The following is a 24,151-nucleotide window of genomic DNA, read 5'->3' as shown; positions in this document are numbered from 1 at the left end:
AGAAGAACTTGTTACCGAAAGTCTGGTAGTGTCCTCTCCGCTAGTTTTAGAGGTCTGGGTTCGATTCCAAGTCTGGTCATAACAACCATTATAAGTGGTGTACCGGTTGTGTTCTTTCTTGCCTGCCGAGTGCCGTCGTTTTGATCATTGTAAAGTCGCTACTGGACACAATTTTAACGTTTTTTAAACGTTGCAAACATGTTTGAAACACTTTACGATCTCAACGTCAAAGGAACCAAGTTTAATACAAAATTTGCACAAAACAGACCTAAAACTGTTCAATTTTTTCTCCAGGTTATCCCATGACTTGCTGATAGAAAACAGCGGGCATCTGTCAGATGGAGAGGTCAACGACTTCTTAAACAGGGCCATCGATGCCCAGGGATTAGACTTCGTCAAGTCCAACCAAGTCGGAAGAATGTTTCGAAGTTTTGCAGACAAGAAACTGAAACAAGAAGTGAGTCTGTCGTTTTGTGTTTTCTTTTAATATTGTTTGTTTTCATGATAAAAAAATACATTTGTTCTTGACTCTACGGTTTAATGCATCAACAGCAGATCTTTTAAGCTTCTAATTAAGCTTCCACCAAGGTCGTATCGAGCATCAATTTGCGCATAATTCATTTGTGGATCAGTAATCGGCGGTTTAATGAACAGATGCACGGTATTGTTCTAATCACCTACATTTGTTCCCACGTTTCGTCAATCCGACACGATTGACATCTTCAGTGGATAGGTCACGTAATGATACTTGTCTACTAGCACACAGCGGAACACAGAATGAAATTGAAATCAATTGAAAGCCATAAGAAAATAACTTGCATCAAATTCGAAACTAGAAACAGAAATTTAACACGGTGTAGTAATAATTTAACACATATATTGCATCAATTTTGTTGAGTGTTTAACAATTTAAGTATTAATGACGTTTTAATTCCTTTTTGTAGTTTCAAATTTTGCCCACGATTTTTTGCATTGACCTTAATTTGTATTTCGCATCTTTAATTGTAAACAGCGACATGATTTTGTAGTCATCTGTTGCATCCTGGACACGTATCCTTGCCTCTCGTGTTCTATGAAGAGTCCAGTTGTGTCGAATTCACGAAACGTCGAAACAAATGGAAATCACAACTTTCTGTGATCGAGCAGCTTGTTTTGCACAAGAAAATGTGCCATGCTTTCAAATTTGTGAACAGTGGTATTCATTTTTTGAAAAGTTATGACCATCAATGACCGTCTACATTCACGAACTAACATTTTGTGTGCGAAATTTACTTAAGAAAAGTTTTCAAACATCTATGTCTAGTAAAACGTTCAGATATATGTTTGTTGGGCCATCACCAGGGAAATGCCCTGCTGCAAATTACAAAGAGTTGATCTTAACCATCAAGAAATCGAAGATTTATGAAGCTAATTGAAGTCTAATGACATTTTTCGTGATCTTATTAACGACATTAACTCCTGTTCACGTTAATTAATTTAAATGTTTAGTTTTTTTGTTGATATTTGATTCGATTTGTCCCGTGTAATTTACTGTAGGCCAAGCTATGTTAACCACTGACCAATTTTCTAAAGAAAAATTCACCCCACTAGCTTTTTCTAGATATAAACCTGTGTGTGCAGGTTTCATGCGTCTACCTTTTCTGCTGCATTAGATTTACCCCTTCAGAAAGCACATTTTATCCCTAAGGTAAATTTACACTGAATAAAAAAATTCCGAATTGTACTCGCCGGACAATCATCTTGATTGTATGACGTCACAGCACATCTGACAGCCATTTTTTTATATTCCAGTACGCTGAGCAACATGATCACTATCTTCATCTATATACGGGTTTCGCCATGTTCATATATATACACGTAATCGCTGTTCAGCTCATCATGATACCTTTGTGAGTATTCTTAAAGTTGGGACTGATCATAAATCTTGTTCTCATGGCTACAGCTGATAATATCTTCAGCTAGAATTGAACAGCAAATTAGTATTTTTTACATTCTTTCAAGCTCCTCCAAACGAGGTCTAAACGACATTGAATCAGTATAATAAAACAAACTTCTGCTGACTGGCAATATTACAGCATTGCCAGTCTGCCTCAGCGCATGTTTGCATAGACCTGGTAGTTTAACTGAGCCGACTAATCAGTTAGTTTTAAATATCAAACTTCGATTTAATGTGTTTTTGTTAAAAATACAAAATTGATCCATTTTGAGCAATGCTTCTTTTTTTTTGAAACTCTTTTTCTTTTTCAGTCGAACTTCCATGTATATAATCTACTTCATCACCGGTGGTCTGATTGTCCCTTTGTGTGCGTTGGCTACGTACTTGTACAAGGTGAGAGGACTCTCATAACTGTGTTATGCACGGTAGTGTCCAAAGTTGAACTACTGTATTTTCAAAACAAGTTTTCACTAACATTTTTCCATTTCCCCTCAGCTTATATTTCCAGCCGGCAACTCAGTCTATTTTACATTGATTCAACGTTTACAAGCGTTAAATTATCAATGTGAAAAAAGGTTAATTTGCACGCTGGTGTGCATCACCATTCACATACAGTGCTAACTCTAATTTTCTGCTTTCCAGAAAGCTCGAAGGAAAGGACATGCCCGTCTTGATCCACGACTTGTATCAGTTCTGTCCATTTTCATCATCATCCTAATAACAGCCATGTCTTTTGGCAATATGGTAGGTTCATTGGCTGTTTTATTTTAAAAATTGTGTCCCATATTGTTAAAACTGTCATTTTCACATTAATTTAACGTCTGTAGACGTTGAATTAATGTGAAAATGACAAATTTAGCGGTCTGGCGGTGGTTAACATTTTTATTTTGGTAAAACAGTAGATTCTATTAGAATGAAGAGCGTTCTCAGAGATATTTAGATTTTAAAATCAATAAACAACCGATTCTGGAAGTGACTTCAAGCCGTGTTTTTTTTTTTTTTTGGAGAGCTTTTAATTATCGAAACATCACCAATAACCGAAACAAAATATTTCCACCCAAAATGCTTTCGTTTTGGATTCTATTTCGAATCAATTTTCCTGTCGATAATTTGCTTTCATTTCGACTAAAGATATCGTTTCGAACATCCCTTGTTCCTAGACAGCAAATCAGTCGTTGTTTGCATTGAATCAATGATTCAACGTATTGTAAAAAACGACTGATTTGTTGTCTGGGAATTTCTCTCTGCTCACAAGCACATTTTTCCCTTTTTCAGTTTTTCTTCGGTACATCTCAAGACTTACGTGTTTGCGCTGTTAAATCATCGAAGAATGTGAACAACATCACATTTGGATCATTGAATCCAGTCAATGTCACTGAAATACTTGACATCGACCTGCTGGATGAAGAGAATCTTTTCTGCGGTGAAACGGAAGTCACGACGTTTTTTCCACAGGTAAAATAAGCTTGGTTAGTTTTAATACTTTTAAGGCAAGTTTTTTTGCAAGAAAATGATACATTTTGCACAGTTGCAGCTGCCGGCTTGTTGTCAAATCAAAGAATATGTTACCCGAGGCCCCTAAAAGCAATATTTTACTCTTTCATCCCTGCAACACTTTATGACCACCTCGAAATACCAGTTTTGAAACGATATGCAAAGGGCACCTTTTGTTAGAATGAACCACTGGTTGTTTAGTGTTTATCCCAGCTATGTTCACTCACTGTGCTAAGCTACCCTGGAATCGTAATTTGTTTTTTCATCTTCCAGTACTTCACCTACAGTCTCCTCCTGTCGATGTTGGCATGTGCTCAATTCCTCGGGACCTCTGGAGTAACAAAACTGGTCATCCTTCTCCTCCAAGCCCTCATCTACATTGTCATGGTCTTCGTTTATGTTCCCATCATCTACGACAACGCTGATATTCTCAACCACTCCACATTTGAGTGAGTTTTATTCCTTGATGTAACTTCAAAGTCTGTGGATGTAGAACCGATGTAATTGGACCAAATGTGGTAGTTAGAAACCAAATTGTCTATCACCAATGCTTTAAAGCATTTATCCGAATTAGTATTCGTTCTACTACGTATCGTATATCCAACAATCTCTTGCTTGTCAAAAGCAGTAACGTGGAAGTTTATGCATAGAAGGCAGAATTCTTGAAACTGAAACCCTTTTCAAAGTTTAATTGTGCTAGTTTCGTGTACTTGTGAAGGTCTTGAGCCAATGATGTAGGACCTTAAAATTGAGGTTGCGCTGTTCAGTGATATCGCTTGCGGTGCTAGTATGGCATGCACACAGACCAGATTTACCAGTCATCGAGATTGACAGTTCGACTTTTCTGTTAGCCGTCAAGTGTTCTTTGTAAATCATTCCATCCATTAGGTGCAACTGAATAAGAATCTGTTTTTTTAAGTAAGGTACTTAACCGCTGGTGGGATAGCGCAGTGGGTAAGCCGCTCGCTCCCAATTATGCAACCCTGGTTGCTGGTTCAACTCCCGGCTTTAGCTGGTTGTTGACAAACAGCGCTCACCTCTACCCAGAGTGTAATAAATTAGGTGGACGTAATTGCTGAAGTAAAGGCGGCCGAGAGAAAGGAACTGGCCACCCTACTCTCGTTAGTGCCGAAGGCTTAGTATAGTGAGAACTTTATCTTCTCATCCCCCGATGCTTGGGTTCAAGTATGGGATTCACCCTTTTACCTAACCGCACACTTCGAGGCTTGATTAATCTTGCCTTTTTTGTTTACAGTGTTTTACATTTTTATATATAGATGTGTCGTCATTTGATTGATTGATGTTCTTTTCAGTCCTCCTCAATGGATCTTTCCTCTTCGGATTATGACTCCCTGCATCGTTGTCCTCTTCGCCGCAGCAGTTTTCCTTCAGGGACAGCAAGTAGAACTGACAGCCAGGATCGACTTTCTGTGGAACAGACAGGCGGCAGAGGAGAGGGAAGAAATGCAACGGAAGCAAGCTTATAACAGGAAGCTCCTCCACAACATCCTACCCATGGATGTTGCCAAATACTTCTTGGAAAAAGACAAGTTAGTTTTGATCAAATTTTACATCGTTTCGATCCAAGTTTTTGAAATCTTCCTAGAGCAATCCACTCTTTAAAAGAAGTACAATATCGTAGATAATATTATCAACATCCTGGCATCCTGTTCCGATGTGTTTTTAGGATCATTCAAGATCCAGGTGGAAACAGTTTTTAAAGTTTTTTTTTCTTAAAATATCACGAATCTTAACGCTTAGTCTTCTTCCTTACTTGTAATGCTGTGTCCATGACCACCATCTACAGGAGTGATGAGGAGCTGTACTGCCAGTCCTGTGAGCGCGTCGCTGTCATGTTTGCGACCATCACGAACTTCTCCGAATTCTACGTGGAGCTGGAGAGCAACAACGAAGGAGTGGAGTGCCTCCGCTTACTGAATGAGATTATCGCGGATTTTGATAACGTAAGCATATGGTTGAAATGATGTCGTTTTTATGTCTTGTGTAGTTTCATATGCATCTTTCAACCTATATTCTAAACATATGATGAGAAAAGCTGTGTACGATTTTGAAAGCTCTGCAAAACTTGAGGAAAATGGTAACCGCTTTTCGATATGTTGATGACATGGTATTGGTCGGTGGAAGGGTAGCGGAGCTGCAGAAACTTTGGATAACGTCAAAAGCCGTGAAGATTATAGTCTGCAGTTACATCCCACAAAAATGCTGACCATTGGCAAAAAGAATGAAATTTGTTCAAGCTTACACGTTGGCGATAATGTTGTTGAAAGTGATAGCAGTTTCTTCTATCTAGATAGTGCCGTAACAAAAAACGGTTATGTCGTCCACAATCATCCGTTATGTGCATTGTGCAAAGTCTCCATAGCACTGTAGTAATTTTTGAGTTGTAAAATTTCTTTCAGATTATCAGCGAAGACCAGTTCAGACAGTTAGAAAAGATCAAGACTATTGGTAGCACATACATGGTGGCGTCTGGCCTCAACAATTCCACCTATGACGCCGAGAACATGACTCACATCACCGCGCTTGCCACCTTCTCAATGCGACTGCAAGACCAACTATCATACGTCAATCAGCATTCGTTCAACAACTTCTCGTTCCGGATCGGTAAGTTTTGGACTCTCTTCTGGTCATCTTTGGTCGTTTTTGTCTTCAGCGAACATTTTGAACTGCTCACTGGCCTAGTGGTTTAAGTGCCTGCATTTGAGTCAGCAAACGTGGGTTCGGTCCCTTATGGGATCATACCAGTAACGGCCATGTCTAAGACTTATAAAATGCACGCGGCAACGCATGAAACTGGTTGTTTCTGCTTAACACTCAACGTTAAGGAGATCTAGAGAAATAATGTACTCAGCCAGAAAATCAAATCAACCAACATCTGCAGACGTTGAATCAATGTTAAAAATTGTTGATTTGCTGTCTGAGTAGTTGCGTTTTTCTACGACTCCACTGAAACCGTCTGCCTAGTGAAGCACAGAGTGCAATATTCATCTGCAATGATTGTAGCACTGGATAAAACACATAATCTTGTTTTATTTCATTTTAAGTTGTGGCTAATGTTCTAGTATAGTGACGTAGAAAATAGATGAACTCTTGTTTGTGCGTTTACAACTTAGCTTGGTGGCATGCGTTCAACACTACCATAGGTTCTTCTTCTCTCGTATTGTCGCTACATGTCAGGGCATCCGTTGGTTAGCCACTGCCTGGTGTCGTCATCGATAGAAACTAGGCCTTCCATACCATGAGGTGGTCTGTATAGCCGGCAATCCTTGATAATGTGGGCTGCCGTCTGCATTTCACCACACTCACATAGCTAATACCATAGCTAGTACTTGCTTTTAAACTTTTCTCTATGTAACAGAAAAATGTTTTTTTTATTGCATAAATTTTAGGTGAAAATTTTTGCTTTTTTATTGCGTTTTTCTTGACAGTGCATTGAATCAAAAACTTAAAGGAATTGCTATAACTTTCAGGGCTCAACATTGGTCCGGTAGTTGCCGGGGTGATTGGTGCAAGAAAGCCCCAGTACGACATATGGGGTAATACGGTTAACGTTGCAAGTAGAATGGACAGCACTGGCCTCAATGATAAAATACAGGTTTGTCTTGTTCATACCAGATAGAAGCGAGAAAACGAATTCTCAAACGGGAAATTAAAACTTTAAATTGTCCTCCTTGTTAATTATGTCAAATAAAAAGAAAATTTCGGAACAAATTGCTAAAAAATGTTCATTTCCTAATGTGTCATTAATTATGTATCTTAATGTTTTTTTGTTGTTTCTCTGGATTGCAGTGTATTTCTAGCTCAATACAATTCTTTGTTATGTGAAGTTTTCCGTTTAAAATTGTTATTTTTTGCTTATATTTACTTTTGTAACTTAGAAATTTGGTAGAAACTGCGCTGAATTTTTAACAAGACTTTATATGGCGGGGAATGTATTTTATGGTGAATGAAAACATGTTCTACGCACTTTTCTTTCACATTTGCTGCGTTCTAATTTTGTTGAAAATTTCTACAACTTGATTTATTATTTAGGCTTTACTAATGTTTTTTTTATTACACTTCAGGTCACAGAAGAAATGTACAAATTATTGCACAGCAAAGGGTTTGACCTTGTGCCGCGAGGTCGTGTAAAGGTCAAAGGTAAAGGTGAAATGATGACGTACTTTTTGGAAGGACCTCGGCCACACGCGGAGCCAAAGAGTTGATGCAAACTTTGGACACAGACCTAAGAGAAGAGGTCCTTGGTGCAATGTATGTGGAAGCCAGCTTGGACGAGATGACGTCGCCGTGACGTAAGCGATGACGTGTCCGCCGACAAGCGAAACGACGCGCAAGGCTGAGATTGGCCGAATGTCGCGTTGACTCTTTTGATTTCTTATTTATTTACAAACTTACGGTCCGAGCTACGTGCAAGAGTCTGCCTGCTGTTAAACACAACGTTGTTTTTGCGCTTATTGTACGTTGAGCAACGTTGAATCTACCAGGACGATCAGCCAATGTGCTGAGTTGAATATGCGTCAAAAGATTGTAACTTAATTGACTTCCCCGAACAGGGTAGTTTCAGCCGTGGACGTCGCTGTAATAGCATCTGGACTGGAAGCCAAACCTTAGGTCTCATCTTGCAAGGCAAACAGGATTGCCATGTTAGCCGTTTTAACGCCAAATTTTAGAAATTTGACATTTTTATAATACATTTTCTGATTAAAACATGGCAACACCTTAGGCTATGGCAGAAATCATGCTGTTGACAAAATAAGCCCAAAATGCAATAGTGTATGATAAAAAGCATCATCAAGATTCGGGAAAAGTTGCCTTTTCAAACCTGATGTTTTGTAAATAGGCTACTGCGCATTGATAAAACAGAATTTTCGTAAACTATTTACAATGGTGAAAAAACTTTGAAAAAAATAACGCCAAAAATATGTCGAAATGCCACTGTCAAAAAAGCCTGCCAAACGCATTAAAAAAACGCTGAAATTTCTAAAATTTGGCTTTAAAGCCGCCAATATGGCAATCTTGTTTGGGGCCAAGATAGGCCTAAGATTTGGCTTCCAGTCCAGATGCTATTATTGTGACGTCCACGTTTCAGCACAAAAAGCAGCCCTAAACTTCGATTGTGCTAATTTTGTTACAAAATTATCTGAGTGGTTTGTCATTTACTAAAATCCGTTCTGTTTACAATGGTGCAACAGTTGCAGACGTTGAAGCAATGTAAAAAGGACGGGTACCTGGTTTTCGACTACAACACGTCTGACGGAACAATACAGTTTCATGATTTATGGCTCAACTCCCCATCTTTTCAGTGTTCGTTTCGAAATGCTTCACCCAGCCGGCAATACTGTCGTTGTTTTTTAAGTTTTCAACGTCTTCCGACGTAAGAAAAACGCAAAAAATGCGAACATAAATGCCTAGACAGCAAAGCAATCGTTTATTACATTGATTCAACGTCTGTAGACGTCGTTGAATCAATGTAAAAAACGGTTGATTTGATGCATAGGATACGTCTTCTTTGCACCTTTTTTACTTTACGTATTTTACGGTTCCTTTTATATCGAGTTTTAATCCATACATATAACGTGTGTTGATGTTAATTTAACGACAACGTTCTTTTGCGTCTGTTCAACGTGTTTCCAACTGTTGATTAGATGCAAAAATGTTTGCAATTTTACCCAACTTCAGTGTTTTATATTTCCCATTGGAGTGCTCTTTGTGTTTGGATTAGAAGTTTTATTTGAAAACGATTACAGTGGAATCAAAACTTTTCAATTGCTCTGCCGGGATGCTCTTTCTAATTTGAATCATGTCTTAAAAATCTTCATCATTTTGTATTGACTGAGCCAAGCTAGCAAATCACCTGTTTTCATTGATTGAACGTAGATATACGTATGTATTAACGTATATATACGTTCCATCAATGAAAAAAGGGGTTTGCTATCTGGGAACTGGGAACCCAGTGACAAGGTTTAATCAGTGTCGAAACTAAACGTCATTATTGCGTTTAGATTGTGGTTTTATTACGTAACATATCCCACACTTGAAGATTTAGATCACAATCACACAGCTTCGTAAGTTTGCAATAAATAAAGCGGTTTTTTTTTGCATAAAAAAACGTTCATAACATTAAAACAACGTTAAAATCACACTTTGTGTTTAATAAACCACTTCCTTTGTTTTCGCTGCAAATGATATTCATACAAACAGTATCATGATTTTGTGTTTAACTTAAAATCAAATGTGTTTTGAATACAAAAGCTTACCATCAACTGATCACTGGTTCATTCTACTTTGCCGCAGTTTGTAAGGCGTTATAATGATCCATTCTTAGCACGTACTATGTTACAATGTGTATTTTTTTACGTTTCAAGCCACACACTTTCCTCCATCATTTCCCACTGTTTTCGAACCTATTTCAAACCCTTTTGCTGAGTTTAAATTTGGTTTTCTTGATTCGGATTTTGAAAGTTTTTTTTTAAGAGAAATCTCATTCACTTTTTGTTGCTTAGTTTGGAAGTTACGTTGATGTAACGTAGTAAACATGTTTTTGTAACAGATCATTAGCAACAGATCCATTTTTGGTGCGGAATTAACCGGCACTTGGTTAAGCGTTTTTTTTTCTTGTGGTGCTTCACTTATGGCAAGACTTCATGCTACAAAACATGCACGAAGCAACATTGAAAATCACCAGTTTTTGGAAAGAAATACCAAACACCTAAAAAATAACTCAAAAAATATTGTATAATTTACAGAAATTTCAAAATTATTACAAACAATAGTGGATTCTTTTGGAAAATCCACTCTCTCTTCATTTTGCCACTTTCACTAGTGGAACCCGGTTCAGAAAGTTTTTGCATTTTCTTCATTTGTTTCTTTTTCAAATCAAGTTTTGGTTTTACGTTTGAACAACATTGTTCACTGTTATGTTTATGTCGCCCTTCGTAACCAGCACTTCCCATCTTGTGTTCACTGCTGGACAATTTTAATAAATCTTACCAACTCATTAGTGTGCTGCATCCGTTCAGGTGATAGTGTCAAATTGACTCGCAAAAGCTGAAAGCAGTTGTGAGAATAATTAATCGGTTTCCGAGTTTGTCCCTGAAATACCACACGTTTGAGTCTCATACAAGTCAGCAGTTGTGAACTGAGCAAGCGACAACTGAGCTAGCAGCATTTCAGCAAGTGGCTGAAGTGGACAAATGAACCTGAACACGCCGAAACTTGGCATGTCGCAAGTCAGCAAATTCAGTTTAGCAAGCGATGACCAAGCAAGTTCGAACTGAGCAAGTAAATCTCTTTTGCTGACTTGGACAGTAGCTGAAGTGTACTTGCTGAGTTGTCGCATGCCGAGTGACCATAAGTTTGTACCAATACAAACAACATGGCAAAGCCCCAAAAGAAACATGTTCGAAGTGGTACAAAATAGTTTTCTTCCCATGTGAAAAACTCGGTACTTAACTCACATATACAGCACTTTGTCGTGTTGGACACACCAATTGTCACTCGAGAAAACAACACGGTTCTCTAATTTCGCGAATGAAAAGTTGCAAATGAAAAATATTTCATATTATTGGCAGGGCCGGATTTAGCCTAAGTGCTGCCCTAGGCAGATGAGAAAAGTGCCGCCCCCAAAAAAAATTTTCGAGGGTGATTTTCGATACAATACAGGCACTGGTTCTCATTTGTCCTCAATGCCGCCATTTTTATAAAACTTCATGAAACTAAAGTTCTTTCGTATACTAGTCTTACTTTTTGGCTTGTTTACATACTTTAAGCATCAAGGCAAGTACACAAAATAGCTTGCAACTTTTTCATTAACTTAACATTGACTAAAAACATTTTTTCTAGGCTCCTTCAAATTTACTAACAGTGAAACAAACCGAACAAAGATTAATAAAAATTGCACAGAAAAAGCCTAGTCCTCCATACTAAGCGAGACAGATAACTAAAAGAAGCGCTAAGCAGCACATATTGTTGAAAACCAATCAAGCGTGAAGTACTTTAGGGGCGATGACTTGCCACACTGTTTATAAATGTGTGTGATGTGATAACATATTTATTAGCTATATAGGCTATCTGTTGTGAATTATTATATTCACGTAGCCTACAGTATTATCAATGTACTATATTCGTATATTTTGCCGCCCCCAATAATTTGCCGCCCTAGGCAACTGCCTACTCTGCCTACTGGTAAATCCGGCCAGTGGCGTAGCTAGGGGGGGGGCGGACCGCCCCGGGCGGCACGTCTGGGGGGCGGCACTTTCAGACAAGACGTTTTTTTTTTTGATAATGCAAAAGTGCACGGAAAATAAAAGCAAACAGAATGGCAACGTTCAAAACAGTGGCGTAGCCAAGAGGGAGGAGGGGTTTGGGGGTTACAACCCCCCCTTTGGCACGCATGTGACGTCACGATATTGAGAATGATGCTTTCAGTCTCTATGTCTCTAAAACAAAGTTTGCCTAATTTTAAACAAAACTCCATTAAAAGAGCGAGTTTTGCCAATACCAAACATTCAAATATCTCAGCCAGGAATTAGCAACAAGAAAACATAGAGACTTAGCTTCATTAAGTTAACGAAAAATTCCCAAGAAAACATGATCTTATCCTTTTGCTATGCCACCGGACAGCACCATTTTACAGGAATATTTATACTAGGGGATTTATACTCACATTTTTGTTGAAAAGGCTCTCAGAATGCACCAAATCCAAAGTAACTTTTCAAAATTTTCTGGGGGAGGCCCCCCAGACCCCCCGCCGCTGGGTGTCGTCTTTGGCGAGGACGCCGTCGGGCTTCGCCCGCCGGCCCTTAAACCCCCCCTCCCCCTTTCAAAATTTGGCTACTGGCTACGCTACTGGTTCAAAACATACAACAATTCCACTTTAAGTCAATTAAAAAAATTTCATTTTCACATGCTTTTTCTTGAAGGGGCGGCAAAATCTGAATCCGCCCCGGGCGGCACATTCCCTAGCTACGCCACTGAATCTGGCCCTGATTATTGGACGTTGTTGACAGACACTACGCCGATATTTCAGCTTCTTCGGCGTTTAAGCCTCTGGGGCTGAGGGTCTATCCTTTTATCAACACAGATGCATGATGTTCCTGGACTACACTGGAAGGCTACCAGAGAGCAGCCAGTCTTTGGTTTCATCATCCAAGACACGAAGACCTTCCACTCTGGTCCGTGACTGTCAGCTGACTGGCCGTACGAAAGGGCGAACACATTGTCAAAAATTACACTGCTTTTGTTAGCAGAAACTATAGTAGGCTACCGTGCTATTGAATGGATGAGATCTTTCAGTGAATTGTTGCAAAAACTATGTAGCAGTTAGGCCGAACTAATGCATGCTGTTAGAAACAAGATGTATGTGCAGCGTTAAACATTCCCAGTGGAGTTAAAATACTCTTCAAGCTTAACGAACCGTTCTCCAGGATTGCCAGATTTTTTTCAAGGATAAATTTTTTGAAAAAATGCAATTTAGTCCATTTCATCGCCAATCTTGAAAAGGTTGAGATTATTTCAACTGACATGATCTTCAAATATATTATTTATTTATTTTATTGTCTAATAAAATAATTAATAATATTGTCTGATAAATAATATTAGTATTGTCTAATAAAATAATCGATATGTCACTGCCACAACATGAAACTCCATTCAAGAAAAAGAACATATATTTCAATCTCAAAATATCTTAGTTAAAGCCACTGCCGATTAGCCTACCGTGTGGTAAGTATACCGACCCCCAATACAAAAAAGAACTGGTAAACGGTGATTTAAAATTTTAGGGGACACTCCAGATGGAATATCAATTTCAGCACTGCCCTTCATAAATTGGTCAAAAAATGTGTTTAGCCTACTTGTAGAAAACCCTACATATTATATATCTTTGGAAAGAGTATGAAAATTGCAATCAAAATATTGTAGCATTTAAATAGATGAAAAACGTTTCTGTGAAAAAAAAATGTCAAAGAAATGCAAAAGTTTTTTCCATTTTTTTTTTATTTTTACCACTGGTAAAAAATGTAATAAGTCTCAAGGAAGAATTTATATCATTCTTTACTTTTTGCTGGCATTGCCGCCATCCCTTATCCATATAGCCTAATGATGAGAGATTTTCTTCCACATGTGTAGCCTATCTTTAAAAAATAAATGAATTTTGAATTTATGTAGCCTACTAGAAAACTTGATATATTTGAAATTGTTTTTTAATTTTAAGTGAAACTACACAGAAATAGCAAAAATCCTCTAATAGATCACTTTTCTAGTATATACTGTATTGATGCCTGCAAAATTTTATGCCATTCTGACAAGAAATAAAATAAATGAGTGACTTAGTTTTAAATTGAGCAGTTGAAAACATCAAAAAATGACTTTCGAAGAAAACAGCATTTGGAAAACAGCATTAAACACCCATTAAAACACAAGCTACATTACTCACATTTATCACTGTAAGTTTTGACACACAAAGAGATTGATTAGAGTCAAAATTTTACCGTTTTCAGAATTCTGATGAAATTTAGCCTACTACTTTTTAAATTAGCCTACAAAAAAAAGTTTTTGATAAAAGATTATTTCCATCAAGAATGTTCCCTTAATTCAGCACAAATAGAACACGATCAGCTAAAACTATTTGATTTTTTTGAGAATAACACTTCTGTTGGATTTGAGAATAAGACGTAGGCTATATTTTATTTTCAAAATATGGTCCATCTACAACTACATGTATAGCCTAGTGCCATTTCTTTAATGGTTTATTATTAATTTATTATTACAGTGGATTAAATGCTCTTTAAAACTGGGCCAAATACAAATAACCTCATTTTCATCCGATATATAAGTACACTACTTTCAGGAAAGTGTTAATAACATTATGGAGTGATGGTTGCCTCAGCAGTGGAGCTTTTTGGTGGTAAACACAAATTTAGGGCAGAATGGTAAAGTAGGCCTAAGATTGGCTCACTTCACACAGCCGTTCATAGCGCTGTGTAACTGAAACGTCTACACCGCCCAATCGCGTTGACTTTTTTCAAAATACTTGATGTTTTAAAACGGGCATGTCAAACCTGTGATTTTTGGAAATGTTCCACACCAACAATTCACATTTATTGTATTTGGCCCCAACGTTAGAGAGCGCTTCATCCAGCATAATAAAAATAAGTCATCAAGAAATATAATTAGGTTGCATAATGCATATTGTAGAGTTACAGTAGCCTAGACTCTTTAGGAATCAAATGTGTCTTAATCTTTAACAGAAATGGAAGGCTATTCTTAAATGATAAAATAGTTTTAGATTGTCATATTCTAATAAGACTAATTTAGTGCTCAATTACATTTTTGAAGCACCGTTTACCGGATATGTTTTTCAACGGCAGTGGATATAACTACAGTACGGTGACTGGCAGTGGCTTTAGTTACCGGTACCGTAAGATGCAAAAGATTAGTTGGAAAAAATGCCACTGGGCTTGCGTCAGTGGTTCATAGAACTTTTAAAAGTATGCAAAACTGCCAGGATTAAGCTCTCAAAGAAGCTTTCTCAGTCTGAAGATAAAAATTCCGTTAAAATCAATAACCGATAAACTCAACAAACTCTGTATGTCTAGAATGTTTGAAAAATTGGTTGATTTGTAAGCTACATGTTTCATTTAAAAATTTCAAAATGTGGCACAAAAAGACGGCATTTTGATATAGCCTACAGTAGCCTATGTTATAACTACCAAATGCCTTTTTTAGTTGTGAACCGTTGTTGTTTTGTTACAAATTCAAAATTATATACCTATATACCTACAGACAAATAAAATTTTAGGGACACTTGTCAAACCAAGTCGAATGTATTCAAATCACAAAATAGCCCTGGCAAAGAAAACAAACAAATAAATTTTACATCAAGTGAACCAAATCAGACCTCTGTTAAAAAGTATGAAAACCAGACAATATAAGTTTCTTCGCCATGTAATAAGAAAGCAAAAACTGGAGCATCTCTCTTTAACTGGTAAAAGTTTTGGAAAGCGGGCATCTGGCAGACAAAGACAAACTCATCTGAAACAATTTAACGACAAGACAGAAACAATCATCCATGCAACATATAATAGGAATATTTGGTGTAGGCCTAATTATTTATCTGAGGCCATCGATGCCTGGTTCAGGCAAGGCAATTGAAGAAGAAGCCTTGCCAACATGAGCAATCTTTTGTCTTGAAATGACTGATTTTGTCTGCTCTGCCCTGAAGTGTTCGTTTTGAACGGAAATGATGAAGGAATTTTTTTTGCAACCCATTGCTAAAGTAAAACTCGTTTTGAAGTTGACAAAATAGGCTTTTATAACTGCCGATCACTGTAATTTGTGCTTATTGGATTTTTTCAAGTTGTCAGGAGGCATGTTCAGGCGTATTGCTAATTATAAGTGTTACAAACAAGACTAGTAATTATTTATAATTGTAACGAGCAACGTCTAAAGTCCGAGGACGACATTGTGTGCAAGAACCTTGGCGCAATTAACAACTGCGTAAACCTTGTGTTTGTTGGTGATTTAAAACAGGAAGGATATTAGCTATTGAAAATACTTTATTTACAATTGTTAGAAGTAACCGTGACAGGTAGACCTCTCCTCCAGTCTAGGCCAGAGCTTCTCAAACTGCGTGCCGAGGAACACTAATGTACCACAAGAGGGTTGCAAGTGTTCAGTGAAAGTGTAGTGATTTGAACAATAGGCTACCTTTGACAGGGGTGTCCAGGGGTACTTTTAGACTCGGGCCCTGGATGATATTGGGGGTCTGTACCCATTTCAAGGGGCCCGGGAGCTTGAAGAAACCACAGAGTCTGTTTTGGACACAGTAAATTTTTCTTAGAAGTGTCTTGACTTTGGACTTGTAGATCTTATTGGTGCCGGGTCCCAATTTATCCTCTGAACGGCCCTGGATTTGAACACCGCATACGTAGCACAAAGCTGCAAAGTGTCAAATTTGTTTAGAAGAGAGCAGTTGCTTTCATGTTACAGTACGCTACTATAAATTGCCGACAATTAACTGCCTACATTGCTTGATCATCAACTGTTTGCAAAAAGGAAGTGCCTCCTAAAAAGTCTAAACCAGTTAGAGGACAAGATAGCGACAATTATTTGTAATGGACATTGATGTTGACAAAAGTTTTCATCCTGTCATCACTTGCTCACATTGCAGTAACTGAAAGTGAATAAACTGTTGTGTTGTTAATTTCATGTTAATTTCATTACATCATCACAAAATTTCATTTGGTGCTTCGCAAGATTATTTCAATGCATCAAGATTAAAGTGTTTCGTGGCCCAAAAAGGTTGAAAAACGCTGGTTTAGAATAATCCAGGGGAAGCAAGCCAATATCACGAGTTCAAAAGTTAGCACGATATGAACTACTGCTGTCAAAATAATGCACTCCAAGTAAAAAATAAATAGTTTTCAAGAATTTTGGTGTAGGCCTACGTACAGTAAGTTTTTGAATTAACTGCATGTCGGTTGTGTTGGAATAAAGTGTACCGTCTTTAGCACCATATCACGGTAAACATTTTCGCTACCCTCTTGAATCTATATGGCCTGAGTATCTAGCAAAATCAATCTTTGTAGCTTTGAGTCAACTTCTGTAAACGTTAAATCAATGCAAAAGTCGATTTCTGCTAGCTTGAACGTTGGCTGTATTTTACAACCTGTGTTGCGTTTACTGCAAACTATTTAGCCTATGGTTCGTCCTGACGAAGCTTTTTTTAACTTTTGCCTTTTAAATTTACCACTAAAAAATCGACGCCCTTCCCGAGGGAAATTCCCGTCGATTGAAATCATGACATCCATTTGCGTCAGTCGCCAAACTTGTATTTAACAAAGCTAAAAAACGACGCATTTTTTTTGACTAGTTGGGCAAACTGTAAATGCAAGGCAAAATAGAGATCAAACACTGTAAAGCTTCATTCTTATATCCCTGGCGCTTACTCCCATACCACCGGCAAATCTTTGCCAAACCAAACGTAACTTCGCTTTAATCGTTTTCACACAGGAGTCGGGTTTTTCCGAGAACCATGCACTAATAATAAATCGTATTTTGTCTTCCTGGAAGTGTGGCGGTGAGCAAAAAATCGCAGATTATCATCGACAATAAATAAAACAACCACGTTTAAAAGAGAAACTACTTTGCAAGGGGTGTGACGGCTTGCCCCAAAAAAAATTTAAAAGATTAACTTAGTTTGGATAGTTTTTTGTGTATTATAAAGCCCAATCGTAATGTTTACGTACACTTTATACACTTTATAGTTGACTAAATTCATCAAATTAAAACTGGATAAGTTTTGGGTTAAAACTGAAATGTTTTGAATGTTTGTTTTTTTTCATTCACAGCCACAGAAGGATTTCAAAAATTGACCTTGTGACGACGTGCCTCCCTGGATGCGCTACAGATGGGGACGCATAGTTTGAATTTCAAATAGTAGACTGAGTAGAGTAGACAACCGGAAACAGACATTGCAGTCGGCTGCAGCGTGGGTCAGGTGTACGTCGGAAGGCGTACATCGATGCATAGCGCTCAAGTCCGCTTTCCCGCAATGCAGGATAAAGATATGAAAATAAAAAAACAGAAGATAATGCACATATAGTGCAATGTAATTTCTAAAATCAATGCAACAACTCATAAAACTGGTGACTGGCTTGGTTTGATGTTGCTGTTACAAAAAATCAAAGTCAATTTTTGACAAACCTGTTCAAATCTAAATCGAATAATTCCTCTGCCATTGGTGTCCAATCTGTGGACCACTAAAAATTCCAGGTGGACCACCAGTGGGTCGCCTGGACCACGTTGAGGATCACTGATTTAATCAACGCAAAAATATAGGCTACTTAATGTTTGACCGGGTTAAGGGTAGTGCAATTAAAAAGGTGCCTACGGACAAGTTATAACAAGGCTATGAAAATATTTGGCAACACAGTATAAATAAAAAAAAATCTTCATTGTATCCTGTAATTATTTGCATGCATTTCAGATTACAAACAGCATGTTTATCGTACTAAACAGTGGTTCTTAACCTTTACTAACCTGCCGAGTGCCGAACTCTTACGCTAGCCTGCAAGCTTTCGTTGAACCCCAAATTTTTGCTCTTCTTCTCTCGTGTTGTCGCTATATGTCAGGGCATCCGTTGGTTAGCCACTGCCTGGTGTCGTCATCGATAGAAACTAGGCCTTCCATACCATGAGGTGGTCTGTATAGCCGACAATCCTTGATAATGTGGGCTGCCGTCTGCATTTCACCACTCTCACAAGCAGCACTCTCTGCCAAGCCCCAGCGCAACATGTCTGCACCATAGCGTCCAACACCAGTGAGCAAACGGTTACGCCTTGATGAGGCAAGTCTAGAGAGGCCATGGCCCAGCTGGTTCTCGGGCGGGGATCTGAATACTTGGCGAAGTGGGGATGTGCTGCTTGACCATTGTTCACACCATGCGCGTGGCACCACTGTTTGCTAGCAAATTTTCGCTGAATCACAAAAACAAAAATCTACCACATTTAATAGTAGCCTAATACAATACTGTATCAATGAGACTTCTGCTGTTGTTTTTCTGTGACCAATAGTCAGTGTTGGGCGCGATAACTCATTTTTCAGTTAAGCGATAACGATAATCGATAAACGAAAAATGCCTAATGCGATAACGATAAACGATAAATCAAAAAAAAGTTAAGCGATAACGATAAACGATAAATTATCGCCGATAATGTCCGATAACGATAATTTTTTTTTTCTTGATTAGCGTTGCCCCATCCCATGCAGCACGAACTGTTTTCATCAACATAACGAAAAATCGAACATAATATACTGTAAAGGGACAAAACTTTTGTAAGTTATGCATGAATAGAATCGCAACAACGGCAGTAGGTTTCGAATCTTCAACCTCTTGATCCAGAATCAAACCACTGAGGTAACCGCCATGCTTTTAATTATACCTTCAGATACCAGTCGGATGCTTTTATCAATTGAGTTACCACTGCCGCTTACGTGCAGTAGGCAAAATAATTAAATCAAATGAAAATACCATAAAAAATTCCAAACTTTGTATTTTGCTTTCTGCAGGGCTGTTTACAGCAAAGTCAGCAATAATTGAAAAAATTCCAAAAAACGCTAAATGCTTGAAAATTTATCAGTAATCTTAAGCGTTATTGGTAGTAAAAATGTGCATACACTGTGAAATCCATCAAGCTTGTGAAATTTGATAACGGATTTGCCTAGCGTCTTATATATAGGACGGCTTTTTTCTCAAAAAGTACAAACACAATTAGGAAAAAAATAATTGTGATATGTTTTTTTAGGTCATAATTATGCAATATTTAAATTTTCCGAAATTTTTTTTAAGTAGCCTACTTTCACTTTCGGCACAAATGGGTTAACTTTTTAAGTTAAATGGCACTTACGCATTTGGTTATTGTTTTTGGATTAAAGTTATATCGCCAAACTAGAAAAAAATCGATCTTACAGTCTATAGCCGTTCTTGTGTTGTTATTGTGTGTGAATTTTGTCTTTTAAACTGAGTTTGTGAAGTAACCGCACGTCTCAAGGCAAGTTCTTGCAATTTTAGTTAATCTACTCATCTAAAAATTTAATGCACTTAAAACAGTAAGTTTCATGTTTTGACGAGAGAGATTTTATTTTTTTACGACAATTACTAAAAACTAACACTTCCAACGAAAAAAGAAAACACAAGAATAAAATAGTTGATCGTGAGGTGGCGCGAAAGACCATGTTTCCGATGTAAAAGCGGCCTCGTATTGCGACACTTTCACAAACCACTTGCCAATTTCTGTCGCTTCGCTTCAAAGGAATCTGTACCGCCTGTGCGCTTACAATTTAATTGTAAAATTCACTCGCGATTGCCGATTGCAGCAAAACAACAAGAGACTTGTTGCATGCATTTCATTGCATTGCAATTTGTAACTCTAAAAATTATTGTGTTGTCAGGGCCGTCGCTGCAGGGGGGCGTGCCCCCTCCCCTGACAACGACCTGTGCATACACACTTCAGGTTCAGGCACTGAAGAAGAACTGGTTTTAATTTTAGTTTTATTAACTAGGTGGCTAGTAAAAATATTACTTTTCATGGTCTTTCCACTTGTGCGTTGATCCGAAATAAAATTTATCGGCGATTAATTATCGGCGATAATCAAATATTGCCTTTGGCGATAACGATAAACGATAACTGAAAAAATAATTGAGCGATAACGATAAGCGATAAAAATTTATCGCCGATAATTATCGCCGATAAATTATCGCCGATAATGCCCATCACTGCCAATAGTGAGATTCGAGGCTGGCTTTGTCTCGGAAACAGCAATTCTCATGACATTTTCGCATGCAAGCCAGTTTCTTTTTTTGCTTTAACATTCACCAGAATAGAAAACGCATGCTCGCATAAATAAGTGGTTACGAATGGCATGAGAACATCAAGGACAACCTTGGTAATAACAAGATAACTTTCCATTTGTTGGCACCATAACGTTTGAAGATTTGTTGTGTTGAAGTTTCTTTTTCGCATCTCGCTTTCTTGCAGCTCTATAATGTCATCCAAGTATGGACTGTTTATATCTGCTGTTGTTGAAAAAAATTGAAAATAGAATTAAATTTCCTTGAACTAAGGAAATTTCCTCAAAAATAAGAGCCCTGCTTCTGCCGTTCCATGCTAAAAGCAAATATGAGGAAATTCATGTTTTGAGAAAATGACGTTTTTCTTACCGATTGTTTTTACAGTTTACAGTGTTACGTAATTTTTTTTTGCATTTTGTGTTACATGCAGATGGCATCATTACATCACGCGTCAAACACACAGATGTTTATTTACCATCATGTAAGCCGCAATCAAGTTTCGGCTGGACAATATTCTCCAAAAATATTCGCTGATATACCATTCAGTAGGCTGTGTGTTAATGTTTCAGAGGACGTTAGCGCCAAACCCCTGAAACAGCTTCGTCGAACCCCAGGGGTTCGATCGAACCCTGGTTAAGAACCACTGTACTAAACTATACAGTAAATAAACACACTTTTTGTGAAAATATGATATCCCAGACTGTTATTCTGTAAAACTAACCAAGCAATTAATAGGAAAAAAAGCTTGACCTGCCAAATAGACCATTTATTGCAAAAATTCTCCAATTTGTTATATTTACTAAGTATCTATTGACCCATATTTCTATTGTAGATGCGCAATGTTTGAGAAAGGTTACAATATAGTTTGGAGCACTTCGAGTTTTGTAATCAAAACTTCCGTTTATCAGAGTTGTTAGATGGAACGGTCATTCTCAGTGTAGCGATTGTTTTAAAACTGAGTTATTTCAAGTTAAATTTAATTTTATTCCAGGCTGGAAAATATTTTAAATCTACATAGTAGCTAAAATATTTTAAATAAATTGATATTTGTTTACTTTCACACTTCCTTTTGTTTCAGGAGCTGTTAATGTGTTGAAATTGAAAAGGAGCTTCATAAAACTTCACTTGGAAACTACTTATGCTCTTACTAGTTTTTGTTTAAAATTGTAAGAGCCTTCACGTGGTTTATAAATACCATGACAACATCATTGCCTTCAACTTGGGATCCGGATCAAGACAGCAACATCACTTCGCCAACGAAAGAGTATGTATCCAAAAATGGCAATATATCTGATGGCAAGTGGCAACTGGTTGGTCTAATTGATTGATTGTAGGAATGTTGTCATCGAACTGAGAAAGTGTCTTTGAAAGCTTAATCCTGGCAGTTTCGCACACTTGTAGAGGCTTTGAATCACTGACGGAGGCCGGTCATCGGAGTTTGACAGAGTGAAGTTCTCGATTGTTGAAGCGTTGTTGTCTGTGAATTATTCCACCCGTAAGGTCTAGTTAAGCGAAGAGCTGTCCTTGAAATGCGTTGCTTCAGCGCACACCCCGAGAGTCGAAGCAGCGCCACTTGATCTTGAAGTTGCTTTATTTGTTTCGTGTGGTCAGGCGCTTAACCAACTAAGCTTTACAAGACGGTTCATTAATTTGTAGGTTTGTTTTAAGTTTGGATCGTATTTTGATCAAAGTAAAAAGCTTTTCTGGAGCAAAATACGCACAATTTTTATTATTGTTTAGACCTTATGAACGCCCATTCAACGATGGAGATATGGTTGCAGTAACTTCGCTCCTTGTAGTTATGTTTGTTATTGGGATATTTGGCAACGTAGTCACTATAATTGTCATCATAACGAACAAGAATCTGAGGTAAGCATTAATAACAGTAACGTGTGTTTTTATGTAGCGGTGTATTTACCGCAACTTTGTGTTGCTCTTAAAGTTTACAAGGCAACAGTTTCGTTAATTGTGATATAAAGATTAGCATTAGACCCATGTCTAGACGGCCATTGCCATGGGAGCACCATTCTGGCCCCTTCAAAATCTATTGGTGGGATCCTACTTTTTGTGAGTCATGGGGTGATTGCGCCTAAAATGTTTTGCGAGAGTGTTTCTTAAGCCATGGGGTTGTTCATGGAAGCATTCCCTTAGGGTCACAAACTTTTTAATGTAAAAAAATTAAAAGTTTAACTTTTATCATTTTAGCAAAGAATGAACTTTCTCACATTTTCTAATTTTCTAAAAAATTAATGTGCAAACAATGCAGTAATTTGCAAGAGTCTGCCAATTATAACTCTTTTGATTTAATTCTCATACTTCAACTTGACTTAACTCATTCATGGCACTTAACTTTTGCTTCAAGTTCAAGCGGCGCTAGTTCGACTCTCGGGGTGTGCGCTTGAGTAACGCATTTCTGGACAGATCTCCATTCAGCGGCACCTAGAGAATAGAATAATTCATGGACAACAAGACTTCAACAACAAGCGAAAAACTTCGTTCTGTCAATCTCGATGACCGGGCCTGTGTCGGTGGTTCACCATCTACAAGTACATTATGCAAAGCTGCCAGGATTAAGCTTTGAAAGAAGCTTTTCGACTCGGAGGATAAAGATTCAATGAATCAATCCAAAACGGCCAAGAAAACAAATGAGTAGGTTGAAAACAATTCAGCCAAATTGTTCACTCTTGAACGCCACAAAGACACAGAAATTAGATTCTTATGGATGCATCGTTACATCCTAACAACGAAAACGAGTGAGCTACTTTGGCTATCTGTCGCAAGGTTGTTCAAAAACGGTTATTCGGAAAGCTCGAAAAAATAGTACGGATTGAAACAAAGGAATTTTATAAAAACATTATTTCGAGAATTCAAAATATTGAAAAGTTTGAATATTTTTAACACAACATCAAACATTCTTTCTTTTCTAAATAAGAAACGCAATGATCAAGAATAGGCTACTTATTAAAAAAAACAAAGCAATATGAAAGTAATAATTTTACGTAAATTACCGAGAAATAAAAAAAAAGTTTTTTCTTCAATTTAACTACATAATTAAATGGATGAAAGGAAACGTGTAATTATGGTAACACCTCTTCTGGCCAAGCCTAACTGAACAAAAACAATTAAGTCTCATCGTCACAAAAGCAAGTTATTTTAATGACTGGCTCTTCCACAAAAAAATAACCAAAACACATTCTTTTTTGTATTCTAAGTTAAGGTTTAGTTATTTTACTATCCCTTGTGATTTCGCAGCGTATTTATGGTGTCAAGCCGGGATATCACCTCCTGAGTTTACGTTTAGGCCTACAAGCTTCTGGATTTACATAATCTACGAAAAATTCTTGGAT

At 37.6% G+C, this 24,151-nt stretch overlaps 1 protein-coding gene across 2 annotated transcripts in view; it reads left to right on the top strand.

Moving 5' to 3' along the window:
• The window catches only part of LOC145779208 (adenylate cyclase type 6-like), a 40,212-nt gene extending 29,770 nt beyond the window's left edge, over positions 1-10,442 (top strand). The window contains exons 16-26 of one of the 2 annotated variants that reach the window (XM_082590742.1): positions 295-457; positions 1,792-1,889; positions 2,248-2,329; positions 2,579-2,680; positions 3,212-3,391; positions 3,704-3,879; positions 4,744-4,980; positions 5,238-5,394; positions 5,851-6,055; positions 6,922-7,046; positions 7,516-10,442. In XM_082590742.1, coding sequence (XP_082446868.1) covers positions 295-457; positions 1,792-1,889; positions 2,248-2,329; positions 2,579-2,680; positions 3,212-3,391; positions 3,704-3,879; positions 4,744-4,980; positions 5,238-5,394; positions 5,851-6,055; positions 6,922-7,046; positions 7,516-7,656 — 1,666 coding nt within the window. In that variant the 3' untranslated portion in view covers positions 7,657-10,442. Of the gene's footprint in view, positions 1-294; positions 458-1,791; positions 1,890-2,247; positions 2,330-2,578; positions 2,681-3,211; positions 3,392-3,703; positions 3,880-4,743; positions 4,981-5,237; positions 5,395-5,850; positions 6,056-6,921; positions 7,047-7,515 lie in introns of those variants that run through there. The other variant, XM_082590743.1, reaches the window with a different exon arrangement.
• The last annotated feature ends 13,709 nt before the right edge of the window (positions 10,443-24,151 follow it).

The sequence above is a fragment of the Aplidium turbinatum genome, chromosome 11, assembly GCF_918807975.1.
Source record: "Aplidium turbinatum chromosome 11, kaAplTurb1.1, whole genome shotgun sequence".
In the NCBI taxonomy this organism is placed as follows: Eukaryota; Metazoa; Chordata; class Ascidiacea; order Aplousobranchia; family Polyclinidae; genus Aplidium; species Aplidium turbinatum.
The sequence above is the reverse complement of the archived record's forward strand: the minus strand, read 5'-3'. Positions and strand labels throughout refer to the sequence as shown.